Raw genomic sequence first — 24,939 nt, 5'->3', positions numbered from 1 at the left:
CAAGATACAGCTGGAGCTGTAACTCAGCTGGTAGACTATTTGCTTAGCATCCATGATGTCCTGTGTTTGATCCCTAGAACCCTTAAAGCCAAGTGTGGTCGTGTAATCCCAGTATGTAAAGGCAGGGAAATCAGGAGTTCAAGGTCACCCTCAGCTACATATAAAGTCTGAGTCCAAACTAGGCTAGTGACATACAGCCTCCATACCAAAAAACAAGTAACAAAAAAAAAAGTACTCTCTTAAAATACAAGTACTCAAAGATGGGGTACATTACAGACAGACTGTGAAACAGATCTGAACATCCAGTGGTGGTTAGACTAGGCCACCATTCGAATCCCATTTTACTTTATGGTCATTTCCATTATCCACTTGTGTACTCTCTAGAGAGCCTCATACATAAGTGTTTGCTAAAATTCATTCACATTAAAATAGAAAAAAAACGTGTCAGGACAGCCTACTTGTTTTCATAGACTAAGTTTTGAATAAACATATCCTAAAATTTGAACATACAAAAGGATGTATTGGTTGGGACTGTATCTAGTTAGTAGAGTGCTTGCCAACCATTCACAAGGTCCTGGGTTCAATCCCCAGTACTGGTAATACATAAATAAATAGTATTCAAAGGTAAATTTGTTTAGTAAAAAAGAGCAGTAAAGCTCGGTTCATTCATCCCTAGCTAAAGCATTGGGTCAGTCAACAAATGTCTATTAGGATGGACAGAAAGTGTCAACATACAGAGGAAGAAGAAGAAAATAGTGTTCTAATCAATTTTCACTCAGTTGAGAAGCTTATTTATGTTCATTGAATTTCTAAATATTGCCATTAGAGACTATGCTATTTAGGACTGTACTTTTCATTCCCAACAAAGAAACCTGTTGAGAAAATGGGTAATGAAAGCTGTAGCTGCCTTATGCCTTTCCCATTCAAAATTAATGCTCACTCTGGATCTTCTCACGTTCCAAAATGTCCCTGGAAAACCTCTGCCAAGAAAACATCCTAAAAGCCAATAACAGCACAAATGTATCTGTATGGACAGAAACCTGCCTATCTTGAGGAAGCTATACACAATTACCATTAACACATGTCAATAATATCCCTATAGTTAGTTCATATGTCACCCTGTGGTTAACATCAGCTTTTCCTAACCAACATGTGTCAAAATTAGTAATTTGTCCCAGAATGCAGATCTACAGTGTATTTTACAAAGCAAAGAATTGGCCGGGCTGTGGTGGCACATGCCTTTAATCCCAGCACTCAGGAGGCAGAGTCAGGTGGATCTCTGTGAGTTCAAGGCCATCCTGGTCTACAGAGCGAGATCCAGGACAGGCAACAAAACTACACAGAGAAACCCTGCCTCAGAAAACAAAAACAAAAACAAAGAATTGTTCGTGTGACAATTTTGATGTACTTGCAGCAGCTGGTGATCATGTGACCATTTGATCCTGAATGTGGCAACAGAAAAGACTGAATGGCAATCATGATGGTGAATTAATGATGGAAACAAGAAACTGTCCTTTACTGGGAATTTTTTTAAATATTCCATTATCTCAGACACAAACAGCATTCTATGTCTGTTGATTGATATGAAATGAAGAATAGAAAAGTACTATTCTGGAAAACAAAACCCAGGATGAATAAGTCATGAAGATCCTTTACCTCCTTGGACAATCTTACCCAGGTGCTGAAAGATGGTACAGGGAGGCATGAGCTCCATTGTTCAAGTGGCATATACTGTTTATGGGCAGGATGACCCTGTCCCACTGAGTAGATTATGTATCTGGTTCATGAGAAAAGGTTGGTCTGGGAGAGGAGGTAATGGAAGCTAGCATCCAACTCCTGCAGGTTATCCAAGAAATGCGGGCAGAAATCAACAGACTACAGAAAGAGAATCATGCCCTCCGTGTGAAGCTGACTTCCAATAGTCAGACGGCCTCTGGATCAGAGAGAGAATCAGAAGACGAAAGGGAAGAAGCAGTGTATGGGCAATCTCCGGGGGCCCTTCCTGGTGGTATTCCCACTGGGTCCACACCAGCTGTGCAGGAACAAGGTACCGGAGCATATGTGGTGCTTATAGCTACGCTTACCTTTTCAAGTATCTCCCAAATGACGGATTTGTTGGGCTACTACAATAAATTCATCATTTGATACTTGCAGTGATGGGTTTCAGCCTCTTCCTCCTAGTAGATAAACTTTGAATCCCTAGTCAAATTTTCCTTTAGGTTCTCCAAGCTATATATTTCAAAAACAATAAAATGATTTCTGAATATACCAGAAAAGGTAAGAACAGATGTGTAAAAATCAGTCGCATTTGGAAGGTTTTTTTTCCACCTTCACTTTAACTATATAAATTCTGCAAATGTAGAACAATGAAGGTGCATGCTGATTGGCTTGATCATTTATTAAGCAGGAATAACTTTTTAAGTGGGTTAGCTTATGGATCAAAATCAGATAAATATGGTTCTCGATGATTTGTTACTCAGCCACTTGACTCTGGGCTCCATTCTAAACCCCTTGAATCTTCTCTGCCTGGAAGTACTGTAGTGCATGCTTCTATGCTAATGGCAACTATTTGCAATGATAAGTAGTACCTGAATGTATGCAACAAATAACAGGCACCATCTCTTCTCCTCTTTCTACAATGTGAGCATACATTATGCACAATTCAACCCAGATAGATAGATAGATAGATAGATAGATAGATAGATAGATAGATAGAGACAGGTAGATAGATATTATATATATATATATTACCTCAAGATGCAAGGTCAATGTTTACCATATTTTAAAAGTCAAATATCTCATTTTTCACAGGAGAGACTTAATTCCATAATTACTTAAAAGGTTGCAATCAAACAGTAAGTAACATATTCTACATTTCAGTTGGCAGTGATCATCTACAACAACATACTCAAGTAAAAATGATATACATAATTAACTGCTCATAGCTCTTAATCAAAGATTTCAGGCAATGCCAATTAGACATTGGCAACAGTTTGACAGTGGAACATGTCACATCTGCTGGTTGATCTTATTAGAGATGTCTCTTTCTAGTGATGAGGGAGAGCATTTCAAAGCTGCAAATACATTCCTATCCAGATCTGAGAAATTCTGTCTACTGGTTATCTGAGAAAACTACAAAGGAATAGTCTATAAGGTTAGACCTCCTTATTGGAAAACAGGAAGAAAAGATATGGATATTTGTAATACATCTTTACTACAGGGTTTCTAATTCCCTACAATGGTGACCTTTTTGTACTGATTAATTCTTCGTTGTCAAGGTCAGTCTAGATGTTGTATGATCTTCAGCATCTCCATGCTCTCTAACTACCAATTGCTGTAGCACCCACCTGTCCAACCTGGTTACAACCCTCAAGCTGTCTCCAGCCAGGCATAGTGGCATATGTCAATGACCCCAGTATATGAGAAGCTGAAGCAGGAAAATCATGAGTTTGCAGCTAGCAACACAGTGAGTTCAAGGTGAGGCTGGGAGAGAGTGAGAATCTGTCTCAAATAATAACAACAAAATGTCTCTGAGCATTGTCAAATGCTAGCTGATGGATAGCTCCATCCCTTGTCATCACAAGCCACTGACTGGCTCTAAAGGTAAATAGTATTGCCTCAAGTCTCTTTTCTATATTGTTCATCAAAATAACAAAGCAACTAGAGTCTTTGTATCTTAGTACTTTATTCTAAGAGAAGCACTGCACCATTCAAAGCATTACCCTTTGTACTCTCAGGATGTAAATATTATTAAGTTTGGAAGATGGTAGAGCATTCGTAAGATCTAAACACACAATTATTAAGAAATACATATGTATATACATATCCATACACATCATATATATACAATGTATTTATAACAACAATTATGAATTAATTTAATTATGAAATTAATATAACAACAATTAATGAAAAGGGGCTATAAATTTCACATATTAGTAAGGAGGGCTATATGGGAAGATTTGGAGAGAGGAAAGGGAAGGGAGACAAGATGTAATTATATCATAACCTTAAAAAAATAAAAGAAATAATTTTAAATGATATGTGTCTTTTATGTCCTATGCTTTTGCAAGAATAAGTGACTGAACTAGGAAAAATGTGACTCTGAGCATGAAGATATCTGGGTTAGAGTCCTGGTTTTTGGAACAGTTGTTCAGTGTTGGGCAGGTCGTATCAAATTGCTGACCTTGGCACCTGTTGTACAGCAATATCATAGGAATTTCTAGCCTCCTAAAGGGAGGCTCATTAAGACCCAGAAAATTCCAACTTGAAATATTTCATCCCAGGCTCATTAAGACTCAGGAAGTAAACAAGTCACAAGTCTCAAGAAGTCCATGAAACTTACGAAATCTACAAGGGTCCTCTCCCCCAAGGTTATACAAACAGTAAGGACTGTTGGGGAAAGAGGAATGTCTTATTTTGCTTTCTGTTGCTTTGATAAATACCATTGTCTGTGGTGATATTGTGTTCCCCAATATATTGTGCACCCTAATAAACTTATCTGAGCTCAGAGAACAGAACAGCCACTAGATATAGAGGCCAGAAAATGGTGGCACACACGCCTTTAATCCTAGCATTCTGAAGGCAGAGATCCATCTGAATCTCTGTGAGTTCAAAGCCACACTGAAAACAGCCAGGCATGGTGACACAGGCCTTTAATCCCAGGAAGTGATGACAGAAAGCAGAAAGGTATATAAGACGTGAAAACCAGAAACTAGAGTCTTTTAACCTTTTAGTCTTTTGAGCAGCAGTTCAGCTGAGATCCACTTGGATGAGGACACAGAGGCTTCCAGTTTGAGGAAATGAGATCAGCTGAGGAATTGGCGAGGTGAGGTTAGCTGTAGCTGGTTCTGTTTCTCTGATCTTTCAGTGTTCACCCCAAAACCTAGCTCTGGGTTTGTTTTTATTAATAAGATTATTTAAGATTCGTGCTACAATTGTCTAAAGCAACTTGGAGAGGAAAGGGTTTATTTGGCTTACACTTCCATATTACTGTCTATCATTAAGGGAAGTCAGGACAGGAATTCAAGCAAGAACTTGGCAGCAAGAACTGAAGCAGAAACTGTGCATAAATGCTGCTTATAGGCTTGCTACCCCTGGACTGCTCAGATACTCTCTTATACAGCCCAGGCCCACCTATTTAGGGATGGTGCTATCCACTGTGGCCCGGGGGTCTCCCACATCAATCAACAATTAAGAAAATGCCCATAACCAATCTGATGAAAACCGTGACTCACTGAGATTTCTCTTCCCACAGATGTCTAGGTTTGTGTCAGTTGACAGCTGAGGCTATGATCAGAGGACTATCCACCCTGTCAAGCTGCTCACTAGTCATGCTAACAGCTAATGGTTGTAGTTTTCATGAGCCATCACCAATGCTGGGGTGGCTTTTCACTGATCCAGCTGCCTTGGGGTCAGCAGGCTTCTCTATGTAATCCCAATGCTCTCTTTGGTTCCACAAGATGGACTTTGATAGACTTGTTTGTTTGTTGTTCCTCAGGAAAACTCACACACTACTCCCTCACATAAAATCCATGATTATATCCTGCTCTCCAGCTAAAGGTTTTTATCAAATCTAAGTTTTCTGGTGAAATATGTACAGTCTTTTAAGAATAGAATCCTATCATCTACCATAGAAATAATTTGGCTCTTGTATAATAAAAATGAATAAAATTGTATCATTTTCAGGAAATGAATGGAACTAGAAATCATCCATTTAAGTGAAATAAGCCAGACTCAGAAAAGCAGATACAAAGTGTTTCCTATAATGTGTGGAATCTAGACCTTTAAAAAATTCATGTGATGTGGAAACAGAAGGGAGTCTGTTTAGAAAAAGGAATAGGGTCTATGGGGTGGGGGGAGACAAGCAAAAGCAAGGAACAAGTTGAATTCAATACATACGAACTTATTAGAATTTCATAATGATTGTTTTTTTAATAGTTCAAATTTCCCTTTTTTTATTTTTTTAATTTTATTTTTCTGTTATCAGCTTGATACAGTATAAATTCTTATCTTAATAGTGAAATGTTTCATTGAGGCTTGCTCAGGAATTGAGTAAAACCAAAACTTATTATAAGCCACAGTCATCCTAGGGTCCCCCATGTTATATATATAGCCTCCATGGTTCTGTGGGTTGCAGTCTGATTGTTTTTTGCTTTATATCTAGTATCCACTTATGAGTGAGTACATACCATGTTTGTCCTTCTGGGTTTGGGTTACCTTACTCAGGATGATTTTTTCTAGTTCCATCCATTTGCCTGCAAATTTCATGATGTCATTGTTTTTCTCTGCTGAGTAGTACTCCATTGTGTATATGTACCACATTTTCTTAATCCATTCTTCAGTTGACGGGCATCTAGGTTGTTTCCAGGTTCTGGCTATTACAAATAGTGCTGCTATGAACATAGGTGAGCATGTATCTTTGTGGTATGATTGTGCATTCCTTGGGTATATGCCCAAGAGTGGTATGGCTGTGTCTTGAGGTAGTTCGATTCCTAATTTTCTGAGAAACCGCCATACTGATTTCCACAGTGGTTGTACAAGTTTGCATTCCCACCAACAGTGGATGAGTGTTCCCTTTGCTCCACATCCTCTCCAACATTGACTGTCATTAGTGTTTTTGATCATAGCCATTCTGACAGGTGTAAGGTGGTATCTCAGAGTCGTTTTGATTTGCATTTCTCTGATGATTAAGGATGTTGAGCATTTCTTTAAATGTCTTTCAGCCATTTGTGATTCTTGTTTTGTGAATTCTCTGTTTAGCTCTTTAGCCCATTTTTTAATTGGATTGTTCAGTATTTTGATGTCTAGTTTCTTAAGTTCTTTACATACTGTGGAGATCAATCCTCTGTCAGATGTGGGGTTGGTGAAGATCTTTTCCCATTCTGTAGGTTGTCTTTTTGTCTTATTGACCGTGTCTTTTGCCCTGCAAAAGTTTCCCAGTTTCAAGAGGTCCCATTTTCAAGAAGAAAAAGGGGGACCAAGAGGTCCCAGTTTCAAGAAGGTAATGTATGGTAACTGCTTCTTCAAGTATGTTTGTGAACATGTCACCCAGACACCTTGGAGATTAAGGATAACCCTAAGGTCACTGACATCCATTTGTTAACAGTAGCATGCCAGCTAAGTCTTTTCATTTTCACAATCCTCTTCAAGCTGGTGTAGTACCTACTTTTCAGGAGTGGCTCTGTGCAACACTTATTGTCCTCCTGAAATTCATTTAGCCCCCTTTGAAGATACCTTAAAATTTATGAACATGAATGTAGCCATTATGAGACCATTAGTTCTGCTCCTTGTGAGCTGCCTGTTTTTTCTTTATGGTTCTTAGTTGTTCTTTGTTTGTTTGTTTGGTTTGGTTGTTGGGTTTTTTTGTTTGTTTGTTTTTAGAGACATGGTTTCTCTGTGTAGCTTTGCGCCCTTCCTGGAACTCACTTGGTAGTCCAGGCTGGCCTCGAACTCACAGAGATCTGCCTGCCTCTGCCTCCCAAGTGCTGGGATTAAAGGCATGTGCCACCACCGCCCAGCATTAGTTGTTCTTTTGCAGAGCTGCCAGCTTAAGTCGTGCTGGGATCAAGAAAAATGGGCCTTGGTGGTTCGTGTTCCTGGAGTTGTATCCATGCCAGTGGATGCCCACACACTCCAGAAGAGAATTTGACATTGCTACTGCCATTGTTGCTGTTATAACAATGGCGCCCACCACTGCTACTGTTTCTGGGATTACCATTTCATAATTGCTTACTACAGCTAGCACAGTGGAGACCCTGGCAGCAAAAGTAGTTACAACAGTTAATTAATCTTTCATTCTATTGGACATGATAAATTTAATTCAATAGTTATGTACATTTTGATTGGCTTTGAAAATTATAAATTTATAAACTCAAATTCCATTTACTTTTGGGATACCATCTTACAAAGACTCCAATTTGCAGTAAGGCTCGTTAAGGAAGAGAATGGCTCAGTTGCCTTTAGCCTACTGGCTATGGGTGGGTTAGGACTTCTGTTGATCTTTTCTGTGTTGAACACACAGATTGCAAGCCCAGCAATCTTTGAGATCTTTGGCAGCAGTTAATTCTGCAGCTCACACATGATTGAGCGTATATGATAATGAGTATTCAGAGACTGGTAATGCCTGGGGGTTGCTCACCAACCTAAGACAGAGCGCCTGTGTGGCCTGGACAGGCGTCTCCATGACAGGGAAGGTGACCTGCTGATGTCCCATGCAACCTAAGTCAGAAGCTCATTTATTATTAAAAGGAGGCCCTGGCCCCCATTTTGGGTAACTGTTACCTTGCTTGCTGACCGTGACCTTGATATCCTCCCTATGCTAATTCCCTGCCAAGTTCCACCCTCCTGAATGCTTAAGGGAAGTTCCTTGTCTGTGTATCCTGCATAATGGGTGTTAACAGCTTAGATGCAAGATTGTAAAACATCGGTAGCGAACTTCTGCCCTCTGGGGTTCTCCCATTGTGCTGTAAGCCTGTATTTAAGACCGCTTCCCTCCTTCAATAAACAACATTCGGCATTAAAAAAAAACAGGCAGTGGTGGCTCACTCCTTTAATCCTGGCACTCGGGAGGCAGAGGCAGGCGGATCTCTGTGAGTTTGAGGTCAGCCTGGGCTACAGAGTGAGTTCCAGGACAGGCTCCAAAGCTACACAGAGAAACCCTGTCTCAAAAAAAAAAAAACAAAAAAAAAAAGAATCTCATAATGAAATTCATTATTTTGAACACTGAGTACACAATTTTTTTTAATGTAAAAAAAAGTCTCATGTGGTGGAGTGCATTGTAAAACCAGCACTGGAGAGACTGTGGCAGGTCTGCGGGGCTCGTTGCCCAGCAAGCCTAGCTCACCTGGTGAGTTCCGGGCAGGTAAAGGCCACTGTCAGAAAGAAAAAGAAAGAAAAAAAGAACAGAGGGAGCAAAGGAGGAAGGGAGGGAGGGAAGGAGGGAGGAAGAGAGGGAAGAGAAATAAATGGACAGCATCTGAGGGACAATACCCAAGATCATTCTTTAGCCTCCATATGTACGCGCGCGCGCACACACACACACACACACACACATATACACAAACACATACACACACACATACACATGTACATATACACACACATACAGACACACACGTACACATACATGCACACACACACACACACACACACAAATTGTGGAAAAAGTCAGTTACACCAGATATCTTCCAAGGCCTCTTCCAACAGTAAAATTCTTGTTTCTATGAATCTGCTAACGTATACTCGCCTCACCTGTACTATAAGGAGAGTGACAGACCTTGTCTCATAGGCTCTGAGAGGATTAAATAAAACAATACAACCAAGACCAATGTGAATTTTTCAGTGATGGCCATCAAAAAACAGTAGCTATGCCAAGAAAACATTGCTACTTGACTTGCCTACAAGTTTTTATTGGAGGTTTTCATGATACATTGCCAACATCATTTGAAATTCAAACTTGCAATTGGAACCTAGAAATGTATTACAAAGGAATCTTGGAGTGCATCCCATAAAAATCCCCTTATTTTGCAGATAAGACTATAAAACGCAAAACACTTAAGAAAGCAACATCCCCAATATACCTTTGAAAACAGAATCTTACAAAACTACCCCTTGATAACTAGATATCATAAAACAGAAATATGTGCCTTTCTTCAAGACAGGAATCCACTCCCAGGACCTGCAAACAAATCACTGGGAACCACGAGTTCTTCCAAATGTTGTGTGATAGACACAGTGATAGAAAACAAAGGAGACATTTTGTGAGTTAGAGTTAGCTGCTTCTTTAATTGCCTGAGGCCAAGAACTGAGCTACAACTCGGGGGTATACTTGTTGGCTGGTAAACAATGTATATCACATAATGAATCTACAGAGTGCCTACTCAGAATGAATTCTCCTTGGATAACACATGTCTGCAGAAACATCTGCATTGCATGGGTTTTGATGAATATAAAAATCTTTTTTTATGGTTTTTCAAGATAGGGTTTCTCTGTGTAGCTTTGGAGCCTGTCCTGGAACTCACTCTGTAGCCCAGGCTGGCCTCGAACTCACAGAGATCTGCCTGGTTCTGTCTCCCAAGTGCTGGATTCAAGGCGTGCACCACCGCCACCCGGCAGATATAAAAATCTAACCAGCACTTTCGAGAATGCCTCCTTGTCCTTTCTGCTCTGTGCAGCCTCACACCGTGGTACTATGAATGTTATAATTTGCAATGAGGAGGATGAAAGAAAAATCTCAGGGAACTCCCAGCACTGCAGGGTCTTGATTTTTTCCAATCTACTCATATCCTTTACTGGCAAGTAAACTGCATTTGGCAGTGAGCTTTGAAATTGGACTAATGATCCTGTGATGCTGGGTTGAATATTTCTTCCCTTGTGTTGAAAAGAAAAAAAAAAAGGATACTTTGTGACCCAGGAGATGAGCAAAGAGCTTATTTGGTAATCGTTCCCATATTAAGTGCAGGTCTCAAATAAAAATAAACTCAACTTTGCTATCATCAGCATGATTTCCCCTGTGGGGTTCCCTAGGACTCGGGATGGATAGATAGTTTTCTAATTCTTTTGAACAGAAACTTTTATGTCTCTGTTTCAAAAACTGGTTGTGACACAATTACATACGGTATACACGACAGCTCTTGGAAGCACTTAAAGACAATTTATGAATGGCATTTACAGTTAATCACTTCAGATAAATTTGCACATATCTGCCCTAAACTCTTGCCTAAAAATGCATCTTCTCATCTTGTAAACTATGCAAGGCCAGGTCAGCCTCCACTTTTTGCAATGTCATAACTCTGTCTTCTTTCTGCAATGGCACGTGGCAAATTTTAATCAATAATTGTGGTTCTGGCATTCTCAAAACATAAACCCATTGCATAGCTTTTGTGTTTTTACATTTCCGTGCTAGCCAATAACAAAGTCAGAGCAAGCAGCATAGCAGAAAGTGCCTTGAAAAATGAAAAGCAACCCATGAGGTAACTGCTATCCTCATAGGTGACAACTGATATTCAAGCAGAGGTCAAATGATCAGCCTCAAGTCACAGAGTTAAGAGGGAGTCAGAGAAATCAAGACTCCCTAAAATATAGTTCTTTGAACCACAGTTCTCAGTTTCTAAAAAAAAAAACAAGAAGAAGATTTGGTTTACTTCAAGGGAAGAAATGTATTGGCAAACAGGACAGAAATTGAACTGCAAGTCCTCGGGAACTAAAGCCATCCATCTACCATCAGGAAGAAACACTCAGTTGCCCATAGAAAGCATTTCTGCTTGCTTCCATGTTGTCTTGTTCTTAGATCTCAGTGAGCTGTCTCCTGTTGACCAAATAAAGCCAAGTCATGCAACCACAGGCCAGTTAGGAACCACCAGCTGAATTACTGTGGCCATCCAGGTGACCAAGGACAGTGAACGAACCCATTTTTCTGGAGTCTAGGGTGAGGAGACCTTCAAGAATTTCTATCTCTAGAAGTTCCACGACATCCCTATTTTAAGGACTTGTTTATAATTTGTTTGTATCTGAGCCTCTGTTCATTTTATATTTAAAATTCTACTTACTATTTAGCAGTATATATTTATGGAGTAAAACATGATGAAATTTATACAATTTTACAGATATGATGCTTAATATTGTCAGTATAATTAGTATTTATATCTCATGGAACACATTTTCAGTTTTATTAACACATAATAATTGTACATGTTTATGGGGTATAGCATGATATATCTATATATGTGTGTGCATATATATATATTATGTACACTGATCAAGTTAGGACAATTAACATTTCTGGATATTCATTATTACTTCATGTTTGAAGCACTTGGGCTCCTCACACTGTTCTAGTTAACCATAAAATTCTACAATAATCTATTATGAGCTAATTCTATGTTCCTGAAGCGTTTTCTCTGACCACACAATTAAATGACCTCATCTCCTCTTCCATATGTCTCCATCCCTTGCTTTCATCAATTTTGTCTTCCTAGAATCTGTCATCATCTGAATTACGTCATGTATTGCTTGCTTATGGTGTGTTTTCTACATAAGCCACACACCGTAAGCTCTATGCAGACAAATTTTTCATGATGTCCACTACCCCCTCTCTTGAAAAAGTGTCCAGCATGGGGCTATGATCAGCTAACACTTGTCACACAAATCAGCAAATAGGTATCTTTTTTCAACATCACCTAAGTATGATCAACATAATTTTTCCTTTGTAAGTCTCGTTAAGGGTAGAGTATTTTTCAACTTGAATTTTGTGCTTCCTGTACAGGCAATGTCATGATTGTTAGACGCTACTCCATTTCTCCATCAGCCCACTCATATGCAGCAAGTGACCCCTGGAAAGCTAGAAACAGACTTCCAAACATCACTGGAGCATCATCAGCACATCCTTCAACTAGAAATCAAGACAATGAAGAAAAGTCATTGGCTGCAGATGGTTATAACAGCAACAGCTCTAGCCAGAGAGCATCTTCTGATCACAGTTTTGTTTGCAGGTAATGCTCACTGTGCCTCTGGTTAATTTACAGGCACCAACTGAGGGATCATCAAGCATCCTTCTAAACAAATCAGGATGTATCCACTGGAGGAAACAAAACTAGGGTACAAATAATTTCCATCTCATTGATGCCCATCTGGGGAATTAAAAGAACAAATTTTAATGAGGTCAAATGGCACCTTCCAACAGATGCCTGTAATGAGCAGAAAACTTGGTCTTTATTTCTTCCTCAAGCATTAATCATACTCTGAACCAGGTACTAACGCAAGACTTCACACAATAGGCCATTAGATGATGAAGAGGACACACAGGCAAACTGACCACACAATAGTATGTCTCAGGGTGAAGAAGAGCTACTTTAGGAGCTAAACACACAATTCCTTTCAGAAAGAGAAAGTCCCTCATGAAGGGATTTGGGAGAAGATTAAAAGAATAAACTATTTAGGCATAGTCCCAAAGGTCCAAGAGCCAAAGCAAAAGTGCCCCAAAACACACATGTTGGTATTTAGGGAATGTCCTGACTTTTTATGAAATGTCCCCCACAGTCCTACATGTTGTACACTTGGTATCCCAGATTGTGGCACTATTTAGGGAGGCTGTGGAAACTAAAAGATGGAACCTAGCTGGAGGAAGTGAATCACTGGGGTCAGTTCCTAGTCTCTTCCTGTAAGTTCTCCTTGATCTACCTGCTGGAATGTGAACAGCTGTCCCTTGTCATGCACCCCTGCCACCAAGATGTTCTACTCATGTAAATGTATAAACTGACGGCATCACCACTCCAAGGTATGGTTGCCGGAAAAGTTTTTATTGTAGATATGAGGGAGGGTACAGCCAGAGGTGTCTGCCAGAGTCCAGAGCAGGGGGAAAAAGTATTAGACTGAACATGGCCAGCAGACTGGACTGGAAAGAGAGAGATGGGGAGAGTGGGAGAGAAAGACCAAGAGGTGACCAAAAGAGAGGGACAAGAGAGAGGGGACCAAGACAAGAAGACAAAAAAGAGGGTGTACAGCTGATATAGTATAAGGGAATGAGATGCTGGAGGAGGGAAGCCTATAAGTTAGAAAAATTTAGAGCAGGGGCAAGAAGAACTGAGAAGAGCCACAGACACTTGTGGGACTGAGGAAGCCTAGAGGTCAGCATGTGCTTTGCTATGCTAATAGGCACCACAGATAGCCATTTGTTCCTTCTGACAGTGATAAGGAAATGGCATCTTTGGTAGAGGGGAATAGGCACTAGAATTTGGGGGAGGGGAGTTTTCTTTGAATCTGACGGTAAAGACGCTCTGCCCACCAGCACTTGACAAGAACCTATGGACGTAAACCTTCTAATAACTGTGAATCAAAATTCATCTTTCTCCCTTAGGTTGTTTCTGTCACTTATTTGGGTTTTAGCTACAAAAAGTAAATAGTAGGAGTTGGGAGAAGCCTAAGAAGTAGAGGAAGTTAAAACAACTGACCGATAAGCTTGGGGTCTTGAGGATGAAATACAGCTAGCAGCCACTGCATGAGTAGAGTCAAGTGTAGCATGAATCTTAGAGAGTCTTATTAATAAAATCAAACCCGGGGCCAGTCATTGGGGTGAAATGCTGGATGGTCAGAGAGACAGAACAAGCCACAGCTAACCTCACCTGGCCAACTTCTCAGCTGGTCTTGTTTCCTCAGACTGGAAGCCTCTATGTCCTCATATCCAAATGGCTCTCAGCTGAACTGCTGCTAGAAGCCTGAAAGCTTAACCAGCCAAATGCTTAACCAGCCAAATGCTTCTAGTTTCTGGTCCTCATGCCTTACATATCTTTCTGCTTTCTGCCACCACTCCCTGGGATTAAAGGCTCGCTTTCTGGGATTAAAGATGTGTGTCACCACGCCTGGCCGTTTCCAATGTGGCCTTGAACTCACAGAGATCCAGAGAGATTTCTACCTCTGGAGTACTAGGATTAAAGGTGTGAGTGCCACCATTTTCTAGCCTTTGTATCTAGTGGCTGTTCTGTCTCTGACCCCAGATAAGTTTATTAGGGTGTACAATATTTTGGGAAACACAATACCACCACAGTCAAGGGCCCCTTCAGGGCAAGAGTGTCTACTATAAAGTCTACCATGCAGGAGTATGACTTCTTCCCCCAGCTCTTCCATCAGGCCCCCAGTAAAGCTCTGACTCTGGCCATGTCTCCACACATCTGTCTTGCATGAGTCAAGTAGAAAAATAAAGAAAAGGGAGTGTGGGCTTCGTGACTGGCTTATCACAGTGATGGGGGGGCAGGGTATTGCTGAAAGAATACATGAGTCATCGCACTTAGTGGTGGCAGGAAATCAAATCAAGAAATAACCACACGCCTGCACGAATTCTTCTAAGTATTGGAAAGAGTGCAGACTTCCCACTGGGTGTGGGATGCAGAGGCCAAGGCACTTCGATTTCAAAAGACAGAATGAAAATTGTTCCACTAGAGAACAGAAAGTTACCCTGAGTCATAAAGACGGTTGGATTTAGTCAGACAAAGAAAAGTGGAAAAGTTAACCCCATAGAACAACAAAAGGCATAAACTTGGAGATACCACAACTTAGGGAAAAACTGTAGGAGTTGGAAAAAATGAAGGTGGACAGCCAACGGGATCCATCATGGATGACTCTGGGGAGATGCTATGCAATACTACCTTGCCCCCTTAATTATTGAAAATCTGATTTTGAGAAATGTCTTGAAATTTTTAAAGACACAGGTCCTCAGCGATTACAAACATCAGTGTATTCATCAATGAGAGTTTAGTAAGGGGAAGGTCTTTTGTGTCTGCCCTCCATCCTCCCTAGGGGTAAATGTCATCATGAGTTTGGTTTTGATCCTTTCTGTCTATGGTTCTCTACTTTTGCTACACTCCTATCCATCATTCAACAAATGTGTCCTGAGGTATCACCTTCTGGGCAGGATTCTGGGCCCTGCTACACAGCAGGGAACAACTGTCAAAAATCCCTTTTGGAGTGTGTCTCTTCAGAAAAGATAATCGATGAACAAAAATGCATAAATTATGTATTATGTTAACAACTACAGAGGGAAATGAGGCAATAAAAGGAAGTGAAGGGTTGTAAGAGTGACCATTGCTAAAACACTTGGTACTGTAGCCAAAACCAGGGAAGGAAGAAAGGGAATGAGCCCAAAGTATCTGAGAGGGGAACTCCCCAGGTGTTGAGAATAGCTGGATGCAAAAGCCCCAGTTAGGGGGATCAAAACTGCTGTGTTTCAAGAAAAGGTAACAGGATGAGCAAGCTCAAGGAAGAAGCTTAGCATGGCCAAAGACTCTCTTGCTTAATCTGCTCCTTTTTTTTAAGTGATTATGTAGGAAGCTCTATTGTGAAAAGGCTGACAAGAATAGCAAAAATAAGAACAGACTTCAGACTATAAAGTCACTGTAGATATGGTTTCTAGGTGCATCTCACAGTTGGAGACAGATAAGTCTGTTAACAAGTCAGGCATGGGATATGGAAATAGGAGGTACACATTAAACAGTTGAGTTCCTGCAACCATGTATCTTCAGAGAAAAGGAGGAAAGAAAGATAGATAGAGATGGGCTATTTTCTTTTAATAATGCAAATTAACTTATACCATATACACATATGTAGTATATACAAATACACACACATATGTATGTATGTATGTATGTATGTATAACATTCAGTGCTTTTACAAAACTAGTTGACTATTATTCATTGCAAAAAAAATAATAAAAGGTAAAAGCATACAACTTGAACATTATAAAAAATACTTGCAAAAATTTTTAAGTAAAATATGCCTGTACTGTACAAAGTATATTTTATACTTTAGCATACACAGAAGGAAAATTGTTGATTACCTTACTACCTGAATGAATGACTACTCTCTAGATTTTGATGGCTATCTTGTATCTATATATTTTGAAATTATATAATGATTGTTAGAATATTTAATTTTTGAACTTAAGAGGACCCATGGGGCTGAGCATTACAGTACTATTAGCTTTCCCATTTCAATTTATATTGTTTCTTATGACAGTTTGGGGAACCAGCCAATGTTTACAAAGTATTGTCTTTCTGAACCAAAGTGGTTTCCAGCTTCCAAGCTGCCAGCTAATAAACTCTGGAGAACAGAATCCAGCTTGAATTTAGAAGTTAGTTAAATCAGAAATATTGGGTGTGGGATTGTATTAAAAGAAGTGTGGGGTTGGCTTAAAAACAACATCTGGATTGGCACAAAAATCTTCTAGTGACAGACAATCACTTAATAGGAATTAATATATTTTATTATAGTCCTTTTAACTCTGTCTCTTACATACTCAGGAATTAACTGGTAAAATGGCAGATCATCATCCTTCTGATTTGGAAAGTTCACTTCCTTCCTAGAAACTTTCAGGGTTTTACAAAGATAAATTGAGGACCAACTTTTTTGTAGCTGGATTTTTAATCATATCAGACATTAAGCCTAATTTGCCTGTGATATTTTCCATTATTATACCATGAAAGTAATCCTTCTTCAGAACAATGCTTCAATCAATGTGCCTAAGAACCCAAGCTTTCCAAACGAAAGTTAAGATTTTAATTTTATTTTGATATGGAAACTCAATCTTTTCTTTCTATGTTTAAAGGATAAGTAATTTCAGGTTGTTAATAAAATTAAGGAATTGGGTCCAGGTAGACAATGAAAAGCAAAATTAAAGATGTTGTTTTATTGAATTTACTGGTTGGAGGGCCAGCGACTTATCTCACAGGCACTTACTGCCAAACTCCATGATCTGAGTTCCATCCTCAGAACCCCCAAGGTTGAAGGAGAGCACAGAGTCCCACAGTTGTCCTCTGACCTCCACATGTGTCCCATGGCACACAAATGCATATATGTGTACACACAAACATAAATATACACAATAAATAAATGTAATAATTTTTACTTAAATTTATTGATTGGAAAAAACAGACCTATCCTAATAAAAGTAATCTGTACTTTTCCACATCGGTGTGGTTAGGAAGGGTAGCCTTTGGAATGAGATGGCTAAAACCCTGGCTTCATCACTTTCAAATAGCGTGTTCTTGGAAAGAGTTATTAATGTGTCATTTGCCACAATCTATTCTTTGGTGCAATGGGAGTCATTATAGCAGTTACCTCACAGCGTTTGTGGAGCACAGGGAAATAGTTGAGTGTGTGGGTCATGAACTGGCAGCGGTGGTTTTTATTTTATTTAGGATTTTATTGATCCTAACACATGGAAGCCCTGGTCCACCTTCTTCCCAAGGGAAGGTGCAGATGTGTTCTGAGATGCAGGCCATGAAATGCCATTCTGTGAAGCTCCACCCTTAGCCACCACAAAAGCAAACAACAGTGAAGACAAGGCAATCATTTCAAACACTGCTCTTTAGACTGAGTCTTAAGAGCAATTTCTCCTGGGGAAGGTCAGAAACCTACATAAAACTGGGGGGTAAAAGGAGAAGGGAGCTAAATGGAGGGATCCAGTCCCTCAAATGACACCAGCTGTTGCTCTTTTCCCTTGTCCCTTTTGTGGTTAACACACAATGGACATTCTGTGATCTCAGAGTCAAAAGAAGTAGATTGATCTGTAGTTAATATGTGCTTTCATAGTTGAATATGTCTGACATAATTAAACCACAGAATTGTGAGACTCTGCCTAAAACAGCATGATATTCAACTGAGGTCTTTACGTTTTTATCAGCATTATACACAGGGCTTAATTAAAAAGCCAGTTCCAATATACATTCTCACGTTATTATTAAGCAACTAAGAAAATAAGTATTATGATACATTGAAATGAACTTTTAACACTGCGGGCAGTATTCAATGACTGGAAAAACAGAAAATGTTACGTATTATGTTTCACTAAAATGTCTTTTTTTTTTTTCTCTTATTTTGTTCCATGTAGGGAGAAGACAAAGACAGTCAGTTTCCAGTTACCTAGGGATGGGTCATCAGTTCCCAAAAATTTGCATCCTTTGAAGTACTCAACAAATCAGACCACAGACCAGCTAAGCATCGTTGCAGAAAAAGATGTGTGAAATGAGGAGTAGATGCCCAGGAGACGGGCACAGCACGATCTGTGTCGGTGACCTTCCTAAGGAAGAATTCTGCCCAAATGTCCAGTAAGGCACACAAAACCTCAGGATTCCGCTACTGAGTCCAGGAATAGGAATGATCGTGTTGTCTTGTTGCTGAATTTGAAGGGCAAGTGTGTGTCCAGTGTTTAGCAGGTGACACTGGAACTTGTGTGTGCTGAGTGTGCAACACTGTGCTGTGTACCGTCTGGAAACACTACCAGGTCACTTCCCAGATGAGGTCCCAGCAAACCTAGAAAAACTATTTTGGTTCATGGCAAAAAAAAAAGAAGAAGAAGAAGAAGAAGAAGAAGAAGAAGAAGAAGAAGAAGAAGAAGAAGAAGAAGAAGAAGAAGAAGAAGAAGAAGAAAAGAAAGTAAGAAAGTCATGGAGATCCTTACAATTCTTGCTGTATTGATAGCTCATCGTTACTAGCCGATTTCTTCTGTGATGGATGCTCGTTGATTAGTAGTAGCCAGTCACTGGCATGTGAGCACAAGCAAATACCCCAAAATACACTATGGACTCAGAACCACCATAGGCAAAGACACCACAGCTGCTTATGAAGAGAAAAGAAATTCAAATCATTATCACTCAAGGGTCTGAAATTCTCAGAGCACCCCAACTCCTGAGCTTTTGGTCAAAAGACTCTCTCTCACTCTTGTTTATAATAACCTTATTTATAAAAACCCATGTAATTTTCAAACAAAGATTTTTTTTTAAAATTGGCAGTGTTAAAATGCAGATCCATAGGCCCTGACTCAGATCTACTGGATGGGTAGAAAATAGAAAGGAGGTTGGAAGTTTTCCTTCTTTTTTTTTTTTTTTTTTTTTTTTTTGTGGTTTTTCGAGACAGGGTTTCTCTGTGTAGCTTTGCGCCTTTCCTGGAACTCACTTGGTAGTCCAGGCTGGCCTCGAACTCACAGAGATCCGCCTGCCTCTGCCTCCCGAGTGCTGGGATTAAAGGCGTGCGCCACCACCGCCCGGCGGAAGTTTTCCTTCTTAAATAAGTATTCCAGGGTGCTTTCTGTTGGAGAGCTACGCCTGTCACTGCTGTTGTTAACACCTAAGAAAGAGAGGCCCACTGGCTCTCCAATTCCAGCAGCATGTTGAAGGAGAAGCAATAGCCAGGCAAAAGTAGGAACAATCCATGCTGATCCCGTGCAGAGGTCTCCAACAGTCACAGGTAGACTGCTGGAATGGAGAGAGAGCAAGCAACAAACCCAGAAGTGAAAGCAACATAATAGCATCAAATGTTTCCTTTATCATTTTCATTCAGGATTAGCAATATTCACTGTAACATAGCAGACTGGAGACCAGGACCAGGTTACAACCGGAGGGGAAGGTACAGATGAGATATAAAAACACATCCACCAAGGAATAAAGACACACTAAGTGGAAGCTAAGCTGTTAACTATGAAGCTGCCATGAGTTTTTTTAGTGCATACTTACATTCACTGCATCCTTAGAGTTTCACATTTAGACTGTGTTTTTGTTTTCTTTTTTTTTTTTTTTTTTTTTTTTTTTTGAGACAGGGTTTCTCTGTGTAGCTTTGTGCCTTTCCTGGATCTCGCTCTGTAGACCAGACTGGCCTCGAACTCACAAAGATCCGCCTGGCTCTGCCTCTCAAGTGCTGGAATTAAAGGCGTGCACCACCACCGCCCGGCTTGTTTTCGTTTTTTTAAGAGTGAGAAACATTACCCAAACTCGGGACTTTTTAAAAGTAATGCATGACAGCCACTCACATTCTGTCAAAATTAGGAAATTACAGTGACTAGCATAATGACAGACTCAATGAGTAGTGTGTGGCTATTATTTTGTTTATGGTCATTACCCCAAACCGAACTGACTGTTATATGAATCCAATGTTGCCCAGCAAAAGCAAGCAAGTAAACAAACAAACAAACAAAAAAGCCCATGCAGTCATCAAAATCTAAACTCTAAAATTAAACCCTCTCTTCCCTGACTTGCTAGAGTACTGAGTATTAAGATTTCTGAGAACATTTTTATATACAATGAATGACAAGTGACATGAAATGAATTTCAGCCATACAGTAACCAGTGAGTTTTATTACAGGTGTTATGTACCAGGCCTCCAGTAGTCTGTATTTAAGTGAGAAAATCAAATGCCTACCAGGGACAGACAAGTAATGGAAATGAGTGAGGACTCCAGAGCAGACCCACATGAGCCCCATGTGAAAGGGACCATGGTTGGTCACCTTTGTTACATGGTATTGCCATTTGGCCCCTTTGTCAAGGGGTGTTAAAAATCTAGGTTCTTATGCACAACCTTCTGATTCATAAATACTGACATGTTCACTTTTTTAAGTCTGTGGAAGTCAAACACAGTAAAAGTAGGAGCCAGATGTAAGCTCTAGGAGACCAGATTTCAACTCTGACTTAAACATAATTTCTCAAGCACAGATCCCAAAACAGAAAGTGGATCTGGAAGCTATATTTAGAGGATGCCAAGAGGATAAGGAAGTTTGGGGTTGAGAAAAAGATGGGTGCTAGGAGAAACGAAATCCTCTTGGACAGTGAAGCTCGGCACCTTCACAGTCAAACTCAGAGCCGGGCATATGTCACCAAAGAGAAACAGAAGGTAAGAACACATGAACAGACTTTGTTTTAAAACTATTTCTGAGCTGAAGATGTGGGTTGCTTGGCAAAGAGCTCAACTAACATGCACCTTTCTGGGTTTCAGTACCACAGAAAGCTGAAAGCACACACCTGTGATTCCAGAACTCAGGAGATAGAGGCAGGTGCATCCCAATCTCAAGGCCATCCTGGACCATGAGATGCTGTCTGGGGAAAATACATATACTACTGGTCTTGCTCAGTTTAAGGTCATTGTTCAAGAAGGAAAGATGATGGGTAGGAACACTTGCAGATATGTTTAACTTCCATCAAATGCTGGCAGATGGGAATATGTTGGGAATATGTATAATATTCCCTGTATAATAGATTTGGACTCTTCTGGGGCCACCGTGCTAGGCTGTACATAAAGAACTAAAAACAACTCCCTGGAAACTTCTCTCTCAAAATATTTTAGCTTCAGGCAAAGGAGAGGACACTTTGAAGGTTAGTCAGTATATAGAAACATACTTCTCATCATGCTGTCTCCCCTAACTGCTGATTCAGTGATGCTCCTTCCTAAAGAGACTGCCTCCTGATGCCCGTGTACTAGTTAACTTAAACGTTCTCCATTCACTCAATCTGTGTAGAAAACACATACAGCCCAAGAACACTCTTCCTCCTCATGTAGGAATAAATAAACGGCCAGTTGAAGATTTTTCCTGTGGTATCTGTCTCTATCATTAATGCCACAGACACACCAAGCATTCAGTGACTACCACAGCCTTTTCTAAAAGGAGAGAGAATGAGAACAAAGACTACTTTTACTAGGTCTCATATTTCTGCTTAATAATTTGGAATTGCTAAAAACCCAACTGGAAACGTTTAACTTGCAACACCATTCACCTTGAATTCAGAGAAAGAGTAAACTTTCTGTTGACGAGGATTTTCTAAAATATGATTCCCTGTGGAAGTCAGATTTCCAGTCACATCCTCAATGGCCCCTTTTCTTCCTCTTTTTGATTACTTCAAAATTATTTTTTATTTAAATCTTTGCAGAATTGTATACATGAGTACTGTATTTACAGCATTTCCATCTCTCCCTTTATCCCTTCCAATTCCTCCTGTGTCTCCTGCACTCGCTGTCAAATTATTAACCTCTTCTTTATTACTGTTACACACACACACACACACACACACACACACACACACACACACACACAAACCCACACACACACACATACACATGTGCATGCTGTCAACTGCTTGGTCCCATGTTGTGAAACCCACGCAGACACTCATCTCTGTCTTAACATCCCAAGAAATACACCAGCCCTCTCCTGCAGGGATAGAATTTAGGCCCCAGTTCCACTCATTCATCTCCAGTTCTGAGCGCAATTCATTCCTGGATCCACATCTTTCCTTTTCTCGCTCAGTCTTAGGATGTTTAGTTTTGGCATAGTTGCTACAGACTAAGAACTCTCTCATGATGGAAAATTGGGGAGAACAACCAAAGCTTTCCATGTAGAAGAAAACGCTGGTCTCTGAAACACCCTTCATTTTTGAGGTAACATTTTGTCCAATGTCTTAGTTTAGTCTCCTGTTGCTGTGATGAAATATCCTGACAAACACAGCTTAAGGGGAAAGGGTTTTTTTTTTCATTTTTCTTTATTAAGAAATTTTCTACTCACTCTACATACTACCCACAGATCCCATCTCCTCCCTCTTCCCACCCTCCAGCCCTCCCTCTCAAGCCACCCCGCATCCCCACATTCCCCAAATCGAGGTCTCCCATGGGGAGTCAGCAGAGCCCAGCACACTGAGCTTAGGCAGGTCCAAGCCCCTCCCCACTGCACCAAGGCTGCGCAAGGTGTCACACACAGGCACTGGGCTCCCAGAAGCCTGTCCATGCACCAGGGATGGATCTCGATCCCCCTGTCTGCGTGCTCCCCAAACAGTTCAAGCCAAACAACCGTCTTCCATATTGAAAGGGCCTAATCCAGTCCCATGGCGGCTCCACAGCCACTAGTCTACAGTTCATGGGCTTCCACCAGTGTGGCTGGTCATCTCTGCATGTCTTGGGGAAAGGGTTCTAATCTGGCTCATGGTTCAAGAGTGTGGTCCAGCATGGCAAGGAACCCAAAGTGAAAAAATAGGCTTGAAATAGCTAGTCACATTGCATCTGCCATGGAGACAAAAAGAGATGCAAAAAAAATGGATGCACGCGCTCAAACTCTCCTTCTCTCTTTTATTCAGTCCAGGATGCCAAACCCAGAGAATGGTGCTGCTCAGTTTGAGCCTGGGCCTTCCCATCTCCATTAACTCAATTAAGATGATTCCTCACAGGTGTTGTCTCCTGGGAGAGCCTGTCTCCCAGGTAGTCTTTGATTCTGACAAGTTGACAGTTAATAGAAGCCATCACATCCAATTAACCCTGTTCTCTACTATAAGAGATTCAGCACTGAGAAGTAAGAGGACAACGGCCGCTCAGGAGGAAAACCTCTGTTCTCATCACTATACCTTTCAACATGCTGGAAGTAATCCGCTAAACGGCAAGAGTTGATGAGTATCCAAGAAGTAAGCCAATTACCGCCTGTCTAGTTCTAGTACCTTAGCAATTATGTGAATGACTTCATATTGTCTGCACAAACTACAGGGTTTTGTTTTCTTTTGTCTTGTTTCATCTCTGTCATAACCTTTGCTTACGGTCACATCTGGACTGATGCTGGGGCAAGCTGTTGCTTCATTACAACATATATTTCTTCCTTCTTGAAACAGGAACTCCTGTGGTGATATTTTATTTGTGCTGAAATGTGATATTTTATTTGTATGTTAATAAATAAAGTTTGCCTGGAGATCAGAGGTCATAGCCATAAACAGAAGTCAGGCTGTGGTAACCCACGCCCTTAATCTGATCACATGGCAGGCAGAGTCTCTGTGTGTTCAAGGACACAGCCAAGCATGGTGACACACGCCTTTAATCCTAGTACCAACCATAGAGACCTGGAGGTCTGTACAGACAGGCAATGATGAGGAAGTGATGTGACTGGGCTTAGAGCCAATGAGAAGGCAGAACAGGAAGGCAATAAAGGTGCAGGTTAGACAGGAAAAGGTTCTCTTGGGAAGCTATGGTGCGGTGGTAAACTAAGGTTAGTTGGCGGCTATTGCTCTGATCTCTATGGCTTGCACCTCTGTATTTGGCTCTGTGTTTCTTATTTAATAAGACTGTTTAGAAACTTGTCTACAAACTCCCCCTGGCATTGACTCTATTCTGTTCTAAGCCTACTTATTTGAGTGGTCTCCCCAAATACTTGCTCCTTTGTCTTTCCACGTGCCTCCCTTCTATTTCTAGGGCCACACTAAAGGTTGGCCTCTAATCCAGGAACTCAACATTTAAAGTTGCTCTTCCACAAGCTGTTCTAAGAAAAGCAGTATTCTGAAAGCTGGAGCTAAGATGAGAAGGTCTCAACACTCCCAGAAACTTCGTGTAAATCAGTGGCTTCCAACCCTGGGTTCAACACGATATCAAATGAACTAGGACACACTTAAGCCTCACGGCCCAAGTCACGCCTTCCAAGAGTTGATGTCATCCTCTCTAGAAGTGGACCTTGGCTGGAGTAACCTTTATGTTCTCTCCACCCACTCCTGATGGCAACATTCCAGCTGGACAGTAATTTAAGTTATAAAGGTGATCGGTTGCTAAGAAAAGCCTTACTGGTCATCAGTCTTGCAGAGGAAAGTACATGGGGTTGAAATCAGACAGCCTTCTTCCTAACACATCCATAAGGTCTTAAACAACATTAACAGGTCCCTTTA

General features: G+C 40.5%; 1 protein-coding gene across 1 annotated transcript; it reads left to right on the top strand.

Annotated features, from left to right (window-relative positions):
• Positions 1-1,815: 1,815 nt before the first annotated feature.
• Ccdc195 (coiled-coil domain containing 195) lies at positions 1,816-18,513 on the top strand. The gene is made up of 3 exons (XM_052750604.1): positions 1,816-2,047; positions 12,266-12,491; positions 18,381-18,513. The coding sequence occupies exons 1-3, from the start codon at positions 1,816-1,818 to the stop codon at positions 18,511-18,513; spliced, it is 591 nt and encodes a 196-aa protein (XP_052606564.1).
• Positions 18,514-24,939: the final 6,426 nt, after the last annotated feature.

Source organism: Peromyscus californicus, unplaced genomic scaffold (assembly GCF_007827085.1).
Source record: "Peromyscus californicus insignis strain IS unplaced genomic scaffold, ASM782708v3 Scaffold_21__1_contigs__length_65335640, whole genome shotgun sequence".
In the NCBI taxonomy this organism is placed as follows: Eukaryota; Metazoa; Chordata; class Mammalia; order Rodentia; family Cricetidae; genus Peromyscus; species Peromyscus californicus.
This window is presented reverse-complemented; position numbering and strand designations above follow the sequence as displayed.

Coding starts and splice junctions, on each gene's coding strand:
- Ccdc195 (XM_052750604.1), top strand. CDS start 1,816: ATGGAAGCTAGCATCCAACTCCTGCAGGTTATCCAAGAAATGCGGGCA. Junction 2,048..12,265: donor ACCAGCTGTGCAGGAACAAG/GTACCGGAGCAT, acceptor CTTCCTGTACAG/GCAATGTCATGATTGTTAGA. Junction 12,492..18,380: donor GATCACAGTTTTGTTTGCAG/GTAATGCTCACT, acceptor TGTTCCATGTAG/GGAGAAGACAAAGACAGTCA.